Raw genomic sequence first — 15,943 nt, 5'->3', positions numbered from 1 at the left:
TTGCTGCTTCATTCAAATAATCAGCTATTCTAATAAATAAATAAATGAATGTTTGTTTGCAAGTTTGACTGGATGTGTTGGTCACCTTTTGGAATATGTAGTTGGTTTGGAAGGCTGCCCAATCCTTTCTGCGGCTTCTTGTAACCCACCCATACTAGATTAATTAAGCTACTTAGTATTGATGGACCTAGTCCTGAATTCAGCTGAATCCAAACCTTTTTGACAGTATTCTGTTTCGGCCGAATCCAAGTGCCTGGCCGAACCAAACCTGAACATTTAAATCGGACCTGTCACACAGACATAAAAGCTGTATAATAAAAGTCCTTTGCAAATTAAACATGGAACTCATATTCTTTTTTTTTCATTAAAACATCCATACCTGTTATAAAAGTGTTTAAATATCTGAGTTGTCAATCATATATTGCCTGCCCTGCCTCTATGCCTGAGGCATTAGAGGCGGGGCAGTCAATTACTTTCACTTTCCATTCAGCACTTCCTACATGTCACTGCTCTCCCCACATTACCCCTTCCCTCCTCATTCTCTACTGTTGCGTAAGGCACTGTGCATGGGTATTAGGTCCCTCATTCTGGCACATAAACAATATTTTAGTGTGATACACTTCTTAATAGAAGTGTCCACAAAATGGCAGCTGCCTGCTTGCTGTCATTGTGTAATTCCAAGACTGAGGGAAACAAAATTTAAATAATAAATATAGTGTAAGTAAAGTTCATATTGCTCAACTAACATGATAGAGAAGTTTTTGGAATTATTTCTTAAGGTGACAGGTCCCCTTTAAATCATGAGACATTCAGGGGTTATTTACTAAAACTTGAATTTATCTGGCCGTGCATTTTTGTGTATTATACCCCGATGACGCTAAAAGCCGGAATCCAAAAATCCGCCATCTCAGACCTGTCGAGGTTATGTATAAGTCAATGGGAGAGGCACCTATCCCAAATGGAAGTTATCGTGGTGTGTCCTCGATGTATCCTGATAATCTGATCAATTCAGAAAAATTGTACGATTCTGGTTTTCGTTCACTTTTATCTGTTTTTTTCCCCCATCAGATTAATTCAAGTTAATAAATAAGGCAAAATCGGGGATGGGAGTTTGGTCAAGCTTATGAGCTAAATTCAGATTTTAGTAAATAACCCCCTCAATCGTGACAATTTTTTGTTTTCCTGGGATTTTGCCAATCTGCAAATTCAAATTAGGTTTTGGTCCAGAAGATTCTGTATTCAGCCGAGTTTGTTTTTTAAGTTACACCGAAAGCTTCATTTTAATATGCAGGCAGAAGCAGTGTATTGCCTAACCACACAAAACATGAAATAAGTGCTTACGACTTGCCTTGACAGGGCTGTCAATCCTAATATCGCTATTTATTATATCTAAAAATCAATTTTTTATTGATAGTGCATCATTTTTTTACCCAGCAATGAAATTGTTGTGCAGTAAACGTGCAATAAATAAATATTTCTTCTTTTTCTTTTCATATTTTCGATTTCACCCATTCCTGTGTATGATGGAGTGAAGAGGCTTTGCTAAATTTGCCTTGACCCCCTGTGATCTGAGGATGATCTATTCTATTATTTAACTTCTTAAAGGGTTCACACACTTTGACAGTCTGGCAAAGAGAATAAAACTGGCCAAACAGGCCCAAAATATCTCTGCTTGTATGTCCAGCTCAAATTGACACATAGGGGCACATTTACTATGGTTTGAATATCGAGGGTTAATTAACCCTCGATATTCGACCATCAAAGTTAAATCCTTCGACGTCAAAGATTTACCGCATTTCGATTTTAATCCATCGTTCGAACGATTTTCCTTCGATCAGAAATAACTTAGAAAGACTATGGGGACCTTCCCCATAGGCTAACATTGGTGCTCGGTAGGTTTTAGGTGACGAAGTAGGTGGTCGAAGTTTTTTTTAAAGAGACAGTACTTCGACTATCGAATGGTCGAATAGTTGAACGATTTTTAGTTCGATTCGAAGTCGAAGGTTGAAGTAGCCAATTCGATGGTCAAAGTAGCAAAAAAAAAACGAAGTATTTTTCATTCTAATCCTTCACTCGAGTGTGTAAATGTGCCCCTAAAACTTTAATTTTAGTAATTTCTATCCTTGCATAGTGTAATGAAATCAACTAGTTTCTCTTTTTTTTTACAAAGCAGTTGCTCTGCCATACTATAAAGTTAACGTTTAGTATGTTATAAACTGGCCAATTCTAAGCAACTTTTCAACTGAACTTCAAATATCATTTTTTATAGTTTTTGAATTATTTGCCTTTTTCTTATGGCTGTTTCCAGCCAGGATCGGACTGACGGCCCACTGGGGCTACCGCCCCAAGGCCCCCCATCAGCCCCCACTGCTGCTCCGGCGTGCTGCATTGGGCTAGTGCGCATGTGCGGCACCGCGTTTGTGCGCACGGCGACACGTTTGTGCGAATGTGCAGATCTTCTATTCTACCACGACCCCTGACAAAGTGGGGTTGCGCCGCCCCACTAAGTAGCGGATCTGGCCCGGCGGGGTCCACAAGAGCCTGGGGCCCACCAGGTTTTTTCCGGCCCAGTCCGACACTGTTTCCAGTTTTCAAGGGATCACTGACCCCATTTATAAATGTATTATTATAGCTACTTTTTATTATTCATCTTTCTATTTAGGCCCTCTCCTATTCATATTCCAGTCTCTTATTCAAATCCATGAATGGTTGCTAAGGTCATTTGGACCCTAGCAACCAGATTGCAAACTGCAGACTGGAGAACAGCTGAACAAAACGTTAAATATCTCAAAAACTACAAATAATGAAAAATGAAACTTGTTTCAGAATATCTCTCTCTACATCATACTAAAAGTTCACTTAAGGATGAACAACCTTGTTAATGCAGAGAATGTAGTTATCTTTATAACAGCACGTGGATCCCTTCAAGTATTTCAAAACTGATATCAAAGACCTTGGATAAAAGAATAACAAGCCAGTGGACTTTGCAATGCTTTATTTGCTGATAATCTAATATTAGTTATAGAATATGGAATCTAGGTGTGTGATGTGTGAATAAACAGGCAAGGGGGTGGAGAGCCAGGGATCTTGTATTTATTGAAGACTTTTTACTCTGTTCGTGTAATCTTTTCAGAAACAGACTATGGGTAAGGATCTAAAACAAACACCTGTATTTTCAATTTAATATCCATATTAATGATTAGTACTTCCACTGCAATGTCAATATGAAACCACGATACATTCTCCTTAACCCAGTGTTTTTTTCCTGATTTTTATGCGTGTTTTCCACAGTATTAGTGAGCAATTCTGATTTCATTTCAGGTCCTCGTTTTGTGACAGTCTCCTGGGTGTTAGCAGCCTGCATTGCATACGCGATTGTGACAGCGGTCGAGGAAAATGGACACATTCAAAAAAGTGAGCACATATATATATATAACAACACCAGTATTAAAGAGCTAATATTATCACAGCATTTGATTTATTGTCTCTCTTTGATAACATGAAACAGTGTTGGGCAGTGTTATATAACTTTTGATATCAAGCTTACTCTGTGTATGCTCAGTTGAACATAATGACTGATTGTAATACTGTGACCAAAACACCCTTAGGCTAGTGACACGCTAAGATTCGGGGAGATCTACTGACAAATCGCCTCTTCTTTGGTCAACTAATCTCCCCGAAATGCCTTCCCGCCTATGGGATGGCAATCGGAGTGCTTCGTTTCCCAAGTTTCTGGCAACTTCGGAAAACTAAGTGCTCCGAGTGCCATCCCGACAGAGATTTCGATTCTAGCCAGCAGGAAGGCATTTAGGGGAGATTAGTCGCCCGAAGAAAATGCGATTTGTCGCAGGCGAATAAATCTCCCCGAATCTTAGCGTGTCACTAGCCTAACCAACAGCACAATAGAGCACAAAACGCATAAGTAAAGTAAGGCAGTATATACCATACCATGTATCACTAAACTTTGCCTGTTCATACGGAATTCAGATGGAATTATTTATCTGGAATAAAATCTATTTTTTTTATTCCCATACTACCATTAGTTTAAGGTCTGGGGCATGTTCACCTGGACCTGACCTTCTACCTGGTGACCAGTATATTTTATATTAAATAGATTCTTAATGATGGCTGTGAAAATTAAAAAAAAAATTTAAAATTTTAAATTTAAATTTAATATTTTTTTTTTTACTTTTCCATATCCCATTCCAGTCCATTCCAGTCCAATCGAACGATTAAAGGAATAATCGTTTGAATGAATAAATCCTTTGAATCGAACAATTCGAAGGATTTTAATCCATCGATCGAATGATATTCCTTCGATCAGAAAATTGTTAGGAAGCCTATGGGGACCTTCCCCATAGGCTAACATTGGCCTCGGTAAGTTTTAGGTGGCGAACTAGGGGGTCAAAGTATTTTTTAAAGAGACAGTACTTCGACTATCAAATGGTCGAATAGTCAAACAATTTTTACTTCAAATCGTTCGATTCGAAGTCATAGTCGAAGTAGCCTATTCGATGGTCGAAGTAGCCATATTCGACCATTCGAAATTCGAAGTATTTTTTCTTCTATTCCTTCACTCGAGCTAAGTAAATGGGCCCCATCATGTCATGCTTATGGCATAGAAAATAGGAATTAGACGTCTCCTAGTGCAATGACACGACAGGGCATATTTCAGGAAATTGCTTTTTTTCGGGCAACAAAATACCTGACATGCTTTGTCTTCCGAAGTCGCTTCCCGAGGAAACTTCGGACGACTTCGGAAAATTAAGCGATCCGAGTGTCATTCCGCCGATGATTTAGATTTTAGCCGTCAGGAAGCAGTGCGGGGAGATTAGTCGCCCCAATGAAGAGGCGATTCATCACCAGGCGTCTAAATCTCCCCGAATCTGAGCGTGTGTCACATTGCTTTAAATAAATAGGCTCAGGTTTTTAAGAATATGTTCAATCAGGAAAATAATCATTATTTGTTTCTAAATTAAAGGTTTAAAGACAATTTTCCAACATCGATCTCTTTTAATAAACCATACACAGAAATTCAGACTAGTCAGTCACTAAAGATACTTGACATCTAATTTTTTAAAATGCATTATTTTCCCTTTTTACATATTATAGTACTTAATATTAGTAGTCTAAATTACATGTCTTTTGTAGATTTGCCAATAGATTGTGACAAACTCCCCAGAGACAGCCCAAGTGGAGTGTATGTGATCAAGCCCGAGTCTTCCCCTCCACTAGTTGTCTACTGCCATGTGGACAAAGAAGGCAATAGCTGGACGGTGGTGCAGAGGAACACCCTTAAAACAGAAATCACTTGGCATGAATCTTGGACCACCTATAAATATGGCTTTGGAAATGTACTGAAGGAGTATTGGTTGGGCAATGAGTATATCCACTTGTTGACTTCTCAGAGAACCTACATGGTACGTTTCATGCTGAAGGACAAAACAGAAAAAGAGTGGTATGCAGACTATGATATATTTAGCCTTGATACAGAAGCTAATGGATATATCCTACGTTTAGGAAGGCACTCAGGTACAGCTGGAGACTATCTTTCAACGTTTGATTCAAACAATATTCATGATAACATGAAGTTCTCTACAAAGGACAAGGATCAGGATCGAAGTGCCTCACACTGTGCTGGAAGCTATGGGGGCTGGTGGTATGACAACTGCCAGCTGGTCCTCTTAAATGCCAAAGGCTATATCTACTGGAAAAACATCTGCAGTGGAGATTGCTCTGAATCCATTATTATGATCAAACCTACAGGTATTTGCTGAAGACCATACAATGACCTTCACTAAAAAGGACCAGGGGTTTAGAATGTGCATCATTTCTATGCTTAGTAACATGGCTGTAACGTCTCCCTTTTTTTAGTACGTGGTTTGCAGAACCATGTGAATTTATTTGGAAAGAGCCCTAGATAGCTGTAAATCTTGAGGCTTAACTCACCTTCTGGGGACTAGAAAATGATTTGCATGGACCCATTCCAGAGCCCAAAATATTCCCAATGGAATTGAGAGGACATGCGGAGTGACTGTATCATAATCTTGTTATAGCAATTCTAAAATATGGGGTGTTGGTAGTTGCAGAGACATCTGTGAATCTGAACACATGGTGTGTGTAAAGAAGTTGTACTGGTCCAATTCCGGCCAAATATACTGTAATACTCTGCGTCCAGCAGTGATCGTGTTTTTCTGGTGCTTCACCGGGAGGGTTGGGGTGCAAGAGGCCTAGATTTGGCCAAATCCAAAATCTGGCCCTGATCAAAGCTAAAGTTCCACATTATTGGTCCTTTTCAGCTTCCTTCTCATTTGCTCTCCCTTTGTATAGTCAGCTTCTACTCTAACCTTTGCATTATCTACTCTCACTTCTACTACACAGTTTACCTCTTTTCTCCCCATTTTGCTCCTCCTGTTTGTGCCCCTTTCCCCACCATAAGCAGACCAATTCTGCCATAATTGGGTAATCTATTTACATTTTTATATAGATGTTCTGAAAAGCAAATTTATAACAGATAGCTTGCGGTATCAAAATGCAGCAGCTCCCTTACTAATTTGTTTAATGAAATTACACTAAGGGGCGCATTTACTAAGAGTCGAATATCGAGGGTTAATAAACCCTCAAATTCGACCCTCGAAGTAAAATCCGAAATTCGAAGGATTTACCACAAATACTACGATCGATCGATCGAAGTAAAAATCGTTCGATCGAACGATGAAATTCTTCGAACCGAACGATTCAAAGGATTTTAATCGATCGATAAAAGTATTTTTCTTCTATCAAAAAAACCTTAGAAAACTGATGGGGAAGGTCCCCATAGGCTAACATTGTACCTCGGTAGGTTTAAACTGCCGAAGTATGTAGTCAAAGTTTTTTTTAAAGAGACAGTACTTCGACTATTGAATGGTCGAATAGTCGAACGATTTTTAGTGCGAATCATACGAATCGAAGTCGTAGTCGAAGGTCGTAGTAGCCTATTTGATGGTCGAAGTACCCAAAAAAACGAGGTTTTTTTCATTCGAATCCTTCACTCAAGCTTAGTAAATGTGCCCCTAAATATCAATTCACATTGCAACAAAATAAACATTATTTACTATCCAGATTATCACTGAAAAAAGGGGCAGAACATATAAGAAGTAACAGAAGTTCATATATTACCTGTAGAGGAGACAAGACAGAAGTGTAACCCCAGCCCTCATGCCAGGCGCTATCCATTCATTTCCTATTGCAGGCAGACAAACTATTTCCAGTAATACAGCAATCCAGTATATATTGAACTATAAATCGCATTCCACTGTAGGTTAAAGTTGTGTTGGAAGCTGCAGTTCAGTATCTGCTGTAAGAATACAGTTGCTACCTTGTGTTAATACCAAAACTAGACACCTGCCATAAAAGCAGCAGCTGATATCTGCTACGGGTAGTTATTGAAAATCTTATATGGCCATGTTTAAGGTATAACCTGTTTTCAATCTATGCATGAATTAGATGCATTGCAACTGAGATGACATTATTTCCTCTATCCCATTAAATGTTTGGATAGGTCATGCCCAACTGCAAATATTAATTATCAAATATGATGAACACAGACCCGAGTGCTTCAGCAACACACAGTTTCTTTCTTGTGCCTGATACTCATATATAAAATGTATTATATATAATGGTTATTATTGGTGCTAAGCTACCACCTGCCACCTCTGAAAAATACATTTTTAACCAACCAGGATAATGAAGCAGTGCGTTTGTGCTCAGCATTTGCTTACAGCAAGCACAGGCTCACTGGCTGAGACTAAAGCAATCATGATGGTGGGCAGGATTTTATCTAAATTTTCCCTTTGTCAATCTGCAAAATGAGCAGCATTGCTCTGAGCAGTTATTGGCTGATGTGCCTAATGGGAGACTGAATTCAGAAGTAGTCCAGGCATCTGCCATTCACTGCAAGAAGCAATTATTATAATATAAGAGGGCATTCTTATATTAGTACAGGACTGCTCAAGCACAGGGAGGCTGCAGTAAGTCACCCCGTGCAGAATGTATTATGTATGAGTTTTTTTTTTATCAAACCAATAACACAATTATAGCATAATATTTCAGGTCTGGGCATTTCCCTGCAAGTGCCTTTATACATTTAAGAGCATTGTCACTGTGACCTAGGAAAAGCAGAGTTGGTATCCAACAGTCTAACTGCACTCCATTTATTATTTAAAGGATAACTAGCACACCATAGAGACTGGAGGTGCCACCCACGCTCTGAGCTTGGAGGTCTCTTGCAGCATCCAATCAGCAAGTGTTCTCTTCGGTACGGCTAAAAACTTTCAGAACCCAAGAATTGGGTGATTCACGAGGATACCTGACAATGTACTGTAACTGAGACATGCTTACATCACACAACTCCACAACTATTACCATGTACAGTAAACGTTTCATTTGATTTTCTGAAATGTATTCCTAATTTGCCCTCACTTTATCGGTAAACTGGCAACATCAGTAAAGGGGTCGATTTTTTTCAAGGCTCATCTTCTTATTAGGTGTCGTTTTGTATTGGGATTATTGGCAATAAAGCAATTCTGTGCTGCTTCTTTTATTGTGTCCCTATCACTTCATTCAAGAACTTGCATTACAGTTATTGTAAATTGTTGCTGGTCCTCGCCAAAATAACTGGCTCTCACCAGTAACATAACAATGGAGAGTGGGCCCCGGTGAAAACCACACAATGGTTTTTTTCAAGCGTTTTTTTTTGCTCGCGTGGACTGCGGGTGGGCTTGCAGGGGGTGTGGACCCTGGTACAATTGCACCTCCTGCTCCCCCAGTCTATTAATACAAGCAGGTGGAATTGGCACTCCTGTCAGTAGTTCACCTTTAAATTAACTTAATTAACTTGTGCCATGTTTGATGAAGACCATTTTTTGGTGGTTTTTGAAGATAGATTCACAATTCAACTTTCCCTCTGCACTGGTGACCCTTGCCCCTTGAGGGAATGATAACCCCTTAGTAAACAGCCAAAGCGGCTGTCATGTTGGTCCTATGAACATTGCAGGTTAAACTGCCAAACAGCTGCTTGAGAATTTAACTACAGCCCCCTGCGCTGAACACCAACACTTCCTGCTTTGGGAATCCAACCCTCCATCCCTGCTGGTGGCCCTCCTGCTACAAGCTTAGAAAAGTTTTGCAATTTAAAGTACAAAGACATCCATTTTAGATTTGTCAGAATGTGTACTTCCCAAAATTATACAGTTTTCTCGGGTCTTCACACTGTTAGGGGGTCAAATGACAGACAAGCTTCATGTTCAAGGAGCTGAATTGAAAGCCAAGGTAATTCATATGTGCTATTTGAATTTTGGGGTCCCAAAATCTACAATATTAAGGATCAGTGGTGTAAGTTAGTTGGGCCCCCTCTGAATGGAGGAGGAGTCTCAGTTTTGCTCCTGTCGCGGGTCAAATCTGACTGCCCCCCTGACACCCAAGGAAGCAGATGCCCTCAGTAGTTATGATAATGTTTAGGATATTTTATTATTCCTGGAACTGGCTTTTATTTATGCTGCCATGTGTTCTGCAATATTATACATGGAATTGGAGATGTCATACTGAAGTAGCCATCTAGAAATGCCTTTAATTTGCTTCCCAAATGCAAAAATCAGCTAAACATTAAGATTTTGTATTCCACAGTATTAAAATCTGCTTTGCCTTTCATTTGTTAATTCATTTTAATACCACAATCACCAGCTCTTTTTGTTTTCTTTTTTTCATGTTGCACCATCATTTTATAGAGGTATATTTGGCAGATTCTAAATATGTCTCTCATATAGTATAAAATAAAGAAATGCTATCTGTATAAGCTGGTGATGTTATGCCATGAACATAGCTGTGTTAACATTAGTATTTATAAATATTATTAAATTGCATTATTATTATTTTTATTTAGCCTGTTTTTTCTGAATCTCTAGTCAACTGCACAATCAGTTTATGTTGGTGACATAAACTCATGACATTTCAATGACCGTGAGGGCGTAGCAGCTGTTGTTTACTTGCATTGTGTCCTCATGTGACATTGCATTATGACATCACAACGCCCATGTAGGCATCATAGCTTTGCAACACAACACATTTCATTTTATCATCTGACAAGAGGTGAGTACTTACGCTCTTCCAAATGCTTTTTATTGGTAACTAGATTGCATTTTATTTGTGAGGTTTACCTGTGATTTTAATATTTGATAGAATTGGCCCTACTGGGTGTGAATGTGATAGGGACCTTAGATTGTAAACTAGACTGGGGCCGGGACTGATGTGAATGATATCTCATATCTGGAAAGCATTGAGAAATATGTCAGCACTATATAAATAATGGATAATTATAATAATAATAACAACTTTCTAAGTATAAATGTTGTACATTTTGTGAAACAGCCAAGTTGCTCTTCGTTATTTCCCTGTTAATCAGCATTTCAGCGTCAGTTGGCTCAGGGCCGACGGCCTTTTTCTAACAGATTGACCCATTGCTGAGACTGATGAGAGGGGGATAGTGAAAGTTAACAGTATATACTCAGAAACGGTACACAATCGGATTGTATTTAGATGGTTTCTTATTTACATAAGAAACTTAAATTCAATTTCCATCTTCCCAAAAGTCCCCATTTAAATTATTTAAGTAGGAGTCATCCCTGCTCAGAGTGTTAGTTTTACACTTAACATAAAGTATCTTGTGTGCCTATAGATGAGTACATATACATATTCATATATTAGAGATGCACCGAATCCACTATTTTGGATTCGGCCGAACCCCCGAATCCTTCGCTAAAGATTCGGCCGAATACCGAACCAAATCCTAATTTGCATATGCAAGTTAGGATGCGGATTTGGTTCGGCCGGGCAGAAGGATTCGGCCGAATCCTGCTAAAAAAGGCCGAATCCCGAATTCGGTGCATCCCTAATATATATAGTCTATAGTGGTGCACTCGCAATACAAGCAACTGCCTGAGTGCTGGTTATAGCATAGTATAATAATCCAAAAAATATAAAACCGCACTCCAAGGTCTTGAAATAGTGAAAATAGTGGAAAGTTTATATCAACGTTTCGGCACACTGACTCGGGCCGTCTTCAGGAAGTCCCTGTCAGTGTGCCGAAACGTTGAAATAAACTTTCCACTATTTTCACTATTTCAAGACCTTGGAGTGCGGTTTTATATTTTTTGGATTATTTGATATATATATATAAGAAATAGTATATGTACAAGCCAAGCTTCAGCCAACTTGCTTAATAAAACAATATCTTTATTTTATTTTTAGTTCTAAGTGAATATGAACACCTTACTATCATCACTCCGAGTGACTTTAACTCAAGCAAGAGTCGTTCTCACTCAGAGCGTCAGTTATTTAAATCCTCTAAACATAATAACAAAATTGCAAGAAAGGAATCATGTAAAGAGCAACAATGAAACCATTACAGAAAAAAGAAGGAAAAAAACATGTTTGAAGAAAAACAGAAATGCAGTGTCAGATACTGTGACATCTGCTCAAAATCAGGAACGTCCATCAAGGAAAAGGAAAAACATGGAAATGAATGGAATTGATGGAAAAAAACAAAAAAATGAATAGCGATTCCAGCCCTGACAATGTTACACTTACTACTAAATCTCTTTGGATCCCTGAATTGGGCCTAAAACGAAGGGATTATGCATCCCTGCACAAGTCCAATAGTCGTTTGTCTGCCACTGTAGTCGATGCTGCACAAAAGCTTCTAAAACAGCAGTTTATAGCGGAGGGGCTCCAGCCTTCAAAAACCCCTTGGTCTGAAATATGCCCTGTGTCTGGACCAGCAGTACAGATTCATGCTGATATAGAAGGGAAACACTGCTTTACTTCTTGTTACAGAGGACGTTGAGTAGAGATTGCACATTATTTCCCACTTCACATTTCACAGTCAGCTTTAAAGCAGGTTGAAGCCATTTATCAAAATGTAGTGCCAGATCCTCTGAATAATGTTGTATACGTTAAAGACGTAAAAGCACCACCTGAGGCTACTAATGACTGTATCCTATATGCAATTGCTTTGGCATATGAGATCCTAAGCAATGGAAATCCCAGCTGCACGTTTGACAATTCAAAAATGAGGGAGCACCTTGTTAAGTGCTTTATAGCCCGAAAGATTACAGAATTTCCTAAAATATCTTAATCAGTAATCCCACAAGTGCAGCAATACTTTACTTTTCTATAAAAGCAAATGGCATTATGGAAGATAGCTCATAGTACAAGTTGACCCAGGAAGGGTCGGACTGGCCCACCGGGAAAAATCCCGGCGGGCCCCAGTCCTAGTGGGCCCCCACTGCGACTAGCCCACCGCCTAACTTTACTGTCAGCCCTTCTCCTTTTGTGCGCACGAGGATACTTATATCCCACAGATGTATGGGCCCTCTCCCCAGTCCTAATGGAACCCCCTGCCAGTATCGGCACCTGGCACTGTCACTACCTGAAACGGTCACTTCCTGACGCCTTTTTCCCATCGCTCCAATTATGCGTGAGTATTCAGCAGCCATAAAGGAGTCTGACATGCTCTTGTGATATCAGTGGCTGACGATCCACGTGTTGATCAAAAAGCAGCGAGTTAGGGAGGGAGCGGGTGCTGCTCCAATCCTAGTGCTTTTGCGATCCCTGTCTGTGGCTGAATTGCTGAATCGATATATGTGGATGATGATGTTTATCTGCCCTGCCTGGCTCCTATCTGGTGAGCAAACAATAACAATCTAGTCTTTGGGCTGACGAGGAAGAAACTTGCCTGGAGAAGTTGGCAGGGAGGCACTTTGAGGATCCAGGATCATATCTGGCAGTGGAAGCTATGCAATGTCCAGTGTTGGATAGATGGAGCAACTGCAAAGGAGCAGCAGGACAATGTAGGAGGAGACTGCTTTATGGATTAGCTGGTTTTATGGATCAGCAAATAATGCAGCTGAGGTGGTAAAGTGGTAGTCAGGGCATATATGGATGACTGACTGTGGTGGAAGCAGTAAAATATATAAAGTGGGGCAGCGAACTAAATGGAGCAGACATTCTATAACATACTAAAAGTTAACTTAAAGACAGACTACCACTTTAATGAAGGAATTACAGCTGGTTTAATAAATTAAATGAAATTTAATTCATCATTTAGAAAATTGATTATATAGGTGGGCCCCTGAGGTCAGGTTCTCTGGTGGGCATCATGTGCCCCAGTCTGACACTGGATCCAGGGACTAGTCCGATTTTGGAGTCAGGAAGGAATTTTTTCCCCCTCTGAGGCAAATTGGAGAGGCTTCAAATGCAGGTTAAAAAAAAGTTAATAGGTTGAACTTGTTGGACGCGTGTCCATATTTCTCAACCTAACTTACTATGTTACCACAGTCCACTAGTGTGAAATTCTTACACTCTCCATACATTGTGAATGTAGAAGTGCTCAGTAATATTACTACTGTTTGTTAAATGTATTTATTTAAACCTTATTTGTAATAAAATGAAGTATAAAATAATGATTGCGTTGCATTATACTTTTGTCATTGACATTGCATTTGTCACAGTGCAGATTCAGTCACTAGTTGATACTCTGTGCTCATTATCACATATTTACGAAGGATTTTTGAAAATAACAAAGACATAATTCATGTGTTTGAAAGCAAACATCTGATGGGTTTTGTTTTTGTTCTGCTAAAAGTTTAGTGATTTCCTTTACTATATTGGCAATGGTAAGTTAAAGGAAGATTTATCAGGGATTAAATCTGCAGGATTCCCAACCATTGCATCTCTTATGTATGTATGTATGTATGTATGTATATTTATATAGCAGTACTTAAGCATGCAGCACTGTACAATCAATCCAACTGGATGATTCCTTTAATTCATCCATATCAATATTTATTACTGTCCAAGCCGTTAGGAATCTGGAGTGCATGGGATCCCCGGAAACGAACAGCTGCCTTAAGCAAGTGTTGCTGTACATGGTGACTGCACCTGATTTATCAACTGGGTTGTTAATTTGGGTCTGCAATTGTAAATCTTGCAAAAGTTGCAATGTGCAGTGTTTTGTGGGCCCCTGCAATTCTGCCAGAATTCTATTTAAAAAAAACTTTGCATAGTTTCACAGCAGCAAAGATTCCCATAATTCACATAGAATTTCCCCATGTGTTAATTGTAATAAACACAGAAAGACAATCTAATTTTAGTGAATCTGATACAGTTGCATCAAATGCATTTTCCCCTTGCTACCGCAAAGATGCTATTAAGTGGGGGAGGGGAGATTTTGTATACTCACCATTAAATCTCTCTTCAGTCGCTTGGGGAACACAGGGACAATGGGTATAGCTGGCACCACTAGGAGGCGGGACACAATAAAATTAAGAAGCACTAGTCTCTCGTCCGCCTGCTATACCCCTCCTCTGCAGGCAGAGACAGCTCAGTTCGTACCAAAGTCAGAGCAGGAGGTTACTAACTAAACAGGAAAACATTCATGGAAACCAATCACAGAGAACTGATGGTTGCTTATGCCAATCATGTCTGAAGCCAAGAGAAGGCCTCAGTCCAGGGAGGGAAGCCGTGTGTCCCCCAAGTGACTGAAGAGAAAGAGATTTAACGGTGAGTACACAAAATCTCCTTTTCTCCAAGTCTGCTTGGGGGACACAGGAACAGTGGGGACTTACCAAAGCTGTCACCTATGATAAGGGCAGGAAGTAGAGGCCTACATGGAACTAGCCACTGCGGTTGGAGTACCTTCCTGTCCCTGTGCTGTGTAGGCCCTTTGAATGGCCTGTTTTATCCAGTAAGAAATGATAGCCTTGGTGGCTGGAGTGCCCCGAAGGGGTCCTTAAGGGAGGATAAACGAGGAGTCCGATTTATGGATGTCTTTGACTCAATGCAGGTAAAACTTAAGGGCCCTAACAGGGTCCAGAGAGTGAAGTGCCGCCTCCTTGGAGTTGGAAGGTGATGGACAGAAGGTAGGTATGGTAATTTCTTGATTTAGGTGGAATGTGGATACCACCTTAGGAAGGAATGACGGAGTAGTGCGAAGGACCGCCCTGTCACGGGGAAAAGACAAGAAGGAAGATCTGCAGAATAGAGCTAAAGGTTCCGATACCCTTCGTGCTGATGCTATGGCCAGTAGGAATAACGTTTTCCATGTGAGCCACAGAAGTGACACCGAATCCATTGGCTCAAAGGGAGGTTGCTGTAGAGAACCGGGAACAAGTGTTAAGTCCCATGTGGGCACGGGTGCTCGTACAGTGGGCTTCACGTGTGCTACCCCTCGTAAATAGGTCTTGCTGTCAAGGAAGTATGGTCAGGCGCCTTTGGAACAGGATGGAAAGTGCAGAGACTTGGGATTTTAGGACAGTCCCATGGATAGTCCCTCCATCAGAAAAGCCAATAGATTAGGAGTGGAAAATTTTTGTCCATTGGAAAGTGGATCATACTCTATGGTAGGTTCTAGTTGAGACAGGTTTACGGGGTGCCGGCATAGTTTGAATCACGGTGTAAGATAAACACTTTCTCCTTAGGAACGCTGTCTCAGTAGCCACACCGACAAGCTGAGGATGGCTGGACAAGGGTGTCGGATTGGCCCTTGAGATAAGAGGTCTGGAGTGAGAGGTAGAGGCCAAGGTTCCTCCGCTGACAGGTTGACTTGATCCAAGAACCTGGTGCAGCGAGGCCATCTGCAGCTTCTTGAGCTAACTGGAAGTTCCAGGGAGAGGTCAGCGCATCCATTGCCAATGCAAGAGGGTCCCTGTAGCGAGCGAAGAAGAGTGGTATCTTTTAATTGTGGCGAGATGCCATGAGATCCACCTCTGGTATTCCCCATCTTTGAGTGATCTTGTGAAATACTTCCTCCTTTAGAGACCACTCGCCCGGATCGAGAGACTGTCTGCTGAGAAAGTCTGCTTCCCAGTTCAGGAGTCCCGGTATGTAAATCGCCGATAGGTGGGACTGG

General features: G+C 40.4%; 1 protein-coding gene across 2 annotated transcripts; it reads left to right on the top strand.

Annotated features, from left to right (window-relative positions):
- The first annotated feature begins 3,060 nt into the window (after positions 1-3,060).
- LOC108707673 (fibrinogen-like protein 1-like protein) lies at positions 3,061-8,292 on the top strand. 2 transcript variants are annotated; one of them, XM_041581762.1, is made up of 4 exons: positions 3,061-3,146; positions 3,322-3,414; positions 5,152-5,766; positions 8,206-8,292. In XM_041581762.1, the coding sequence occupies exons 1-4, from the start codon at positions 3,143-3,145 to the stop codon at positions 8,208-8,210; spliced, it is 717 nt and encodes a 238-aa protein (XP_041437696.1). In that variant the 5' UTR covers positions 3,061-3,142; the 3' UTR covers positions 8,211-8,292. The 2 variants fall into 2 exon arrangements, with proteins under 2 accessions (XP_041437696.1, XP_018101163.2); XM_018245674.2 differs by lacking the exon at positions 8,206-8,292 and having other exon boundaries at positions 3,062-3,146; positions 5,152-6,000.
- Positions 8,293-15,943: the final 7,651 nt, after the last annotated feature.

Source organism: Xenopus laevis, chromosome 2L, assembly GCF_017654675.1.
Source record: "Xenopus laevis strain J_2021 chromosome 2L, Xenopus_laevis_v10.1, whole genome shotgun sequence".
NCBI classification, from domain to species: Eukaryota; Metazoa; Chordata; class Amphibia; order Anura; family Pipidae; genus Xenopus; species Xenopus laevis.
This window is presented reverse-complemented; position numbering and strand designations above follow the sequence as displayed.

What these genes read in the sequence shown, in the direction of transcription:
- LOC108707673 (XM_018245674.2), top strand. An exon ending in AAATGGACACATTCAAAAAA is followed by an intron (nt 3,415 to 5,151) that starts GTGAGCACATAT and finishes TGTCTTTTGTAG; the next exon opens with ATTTGCCAATAGATTGTGAC.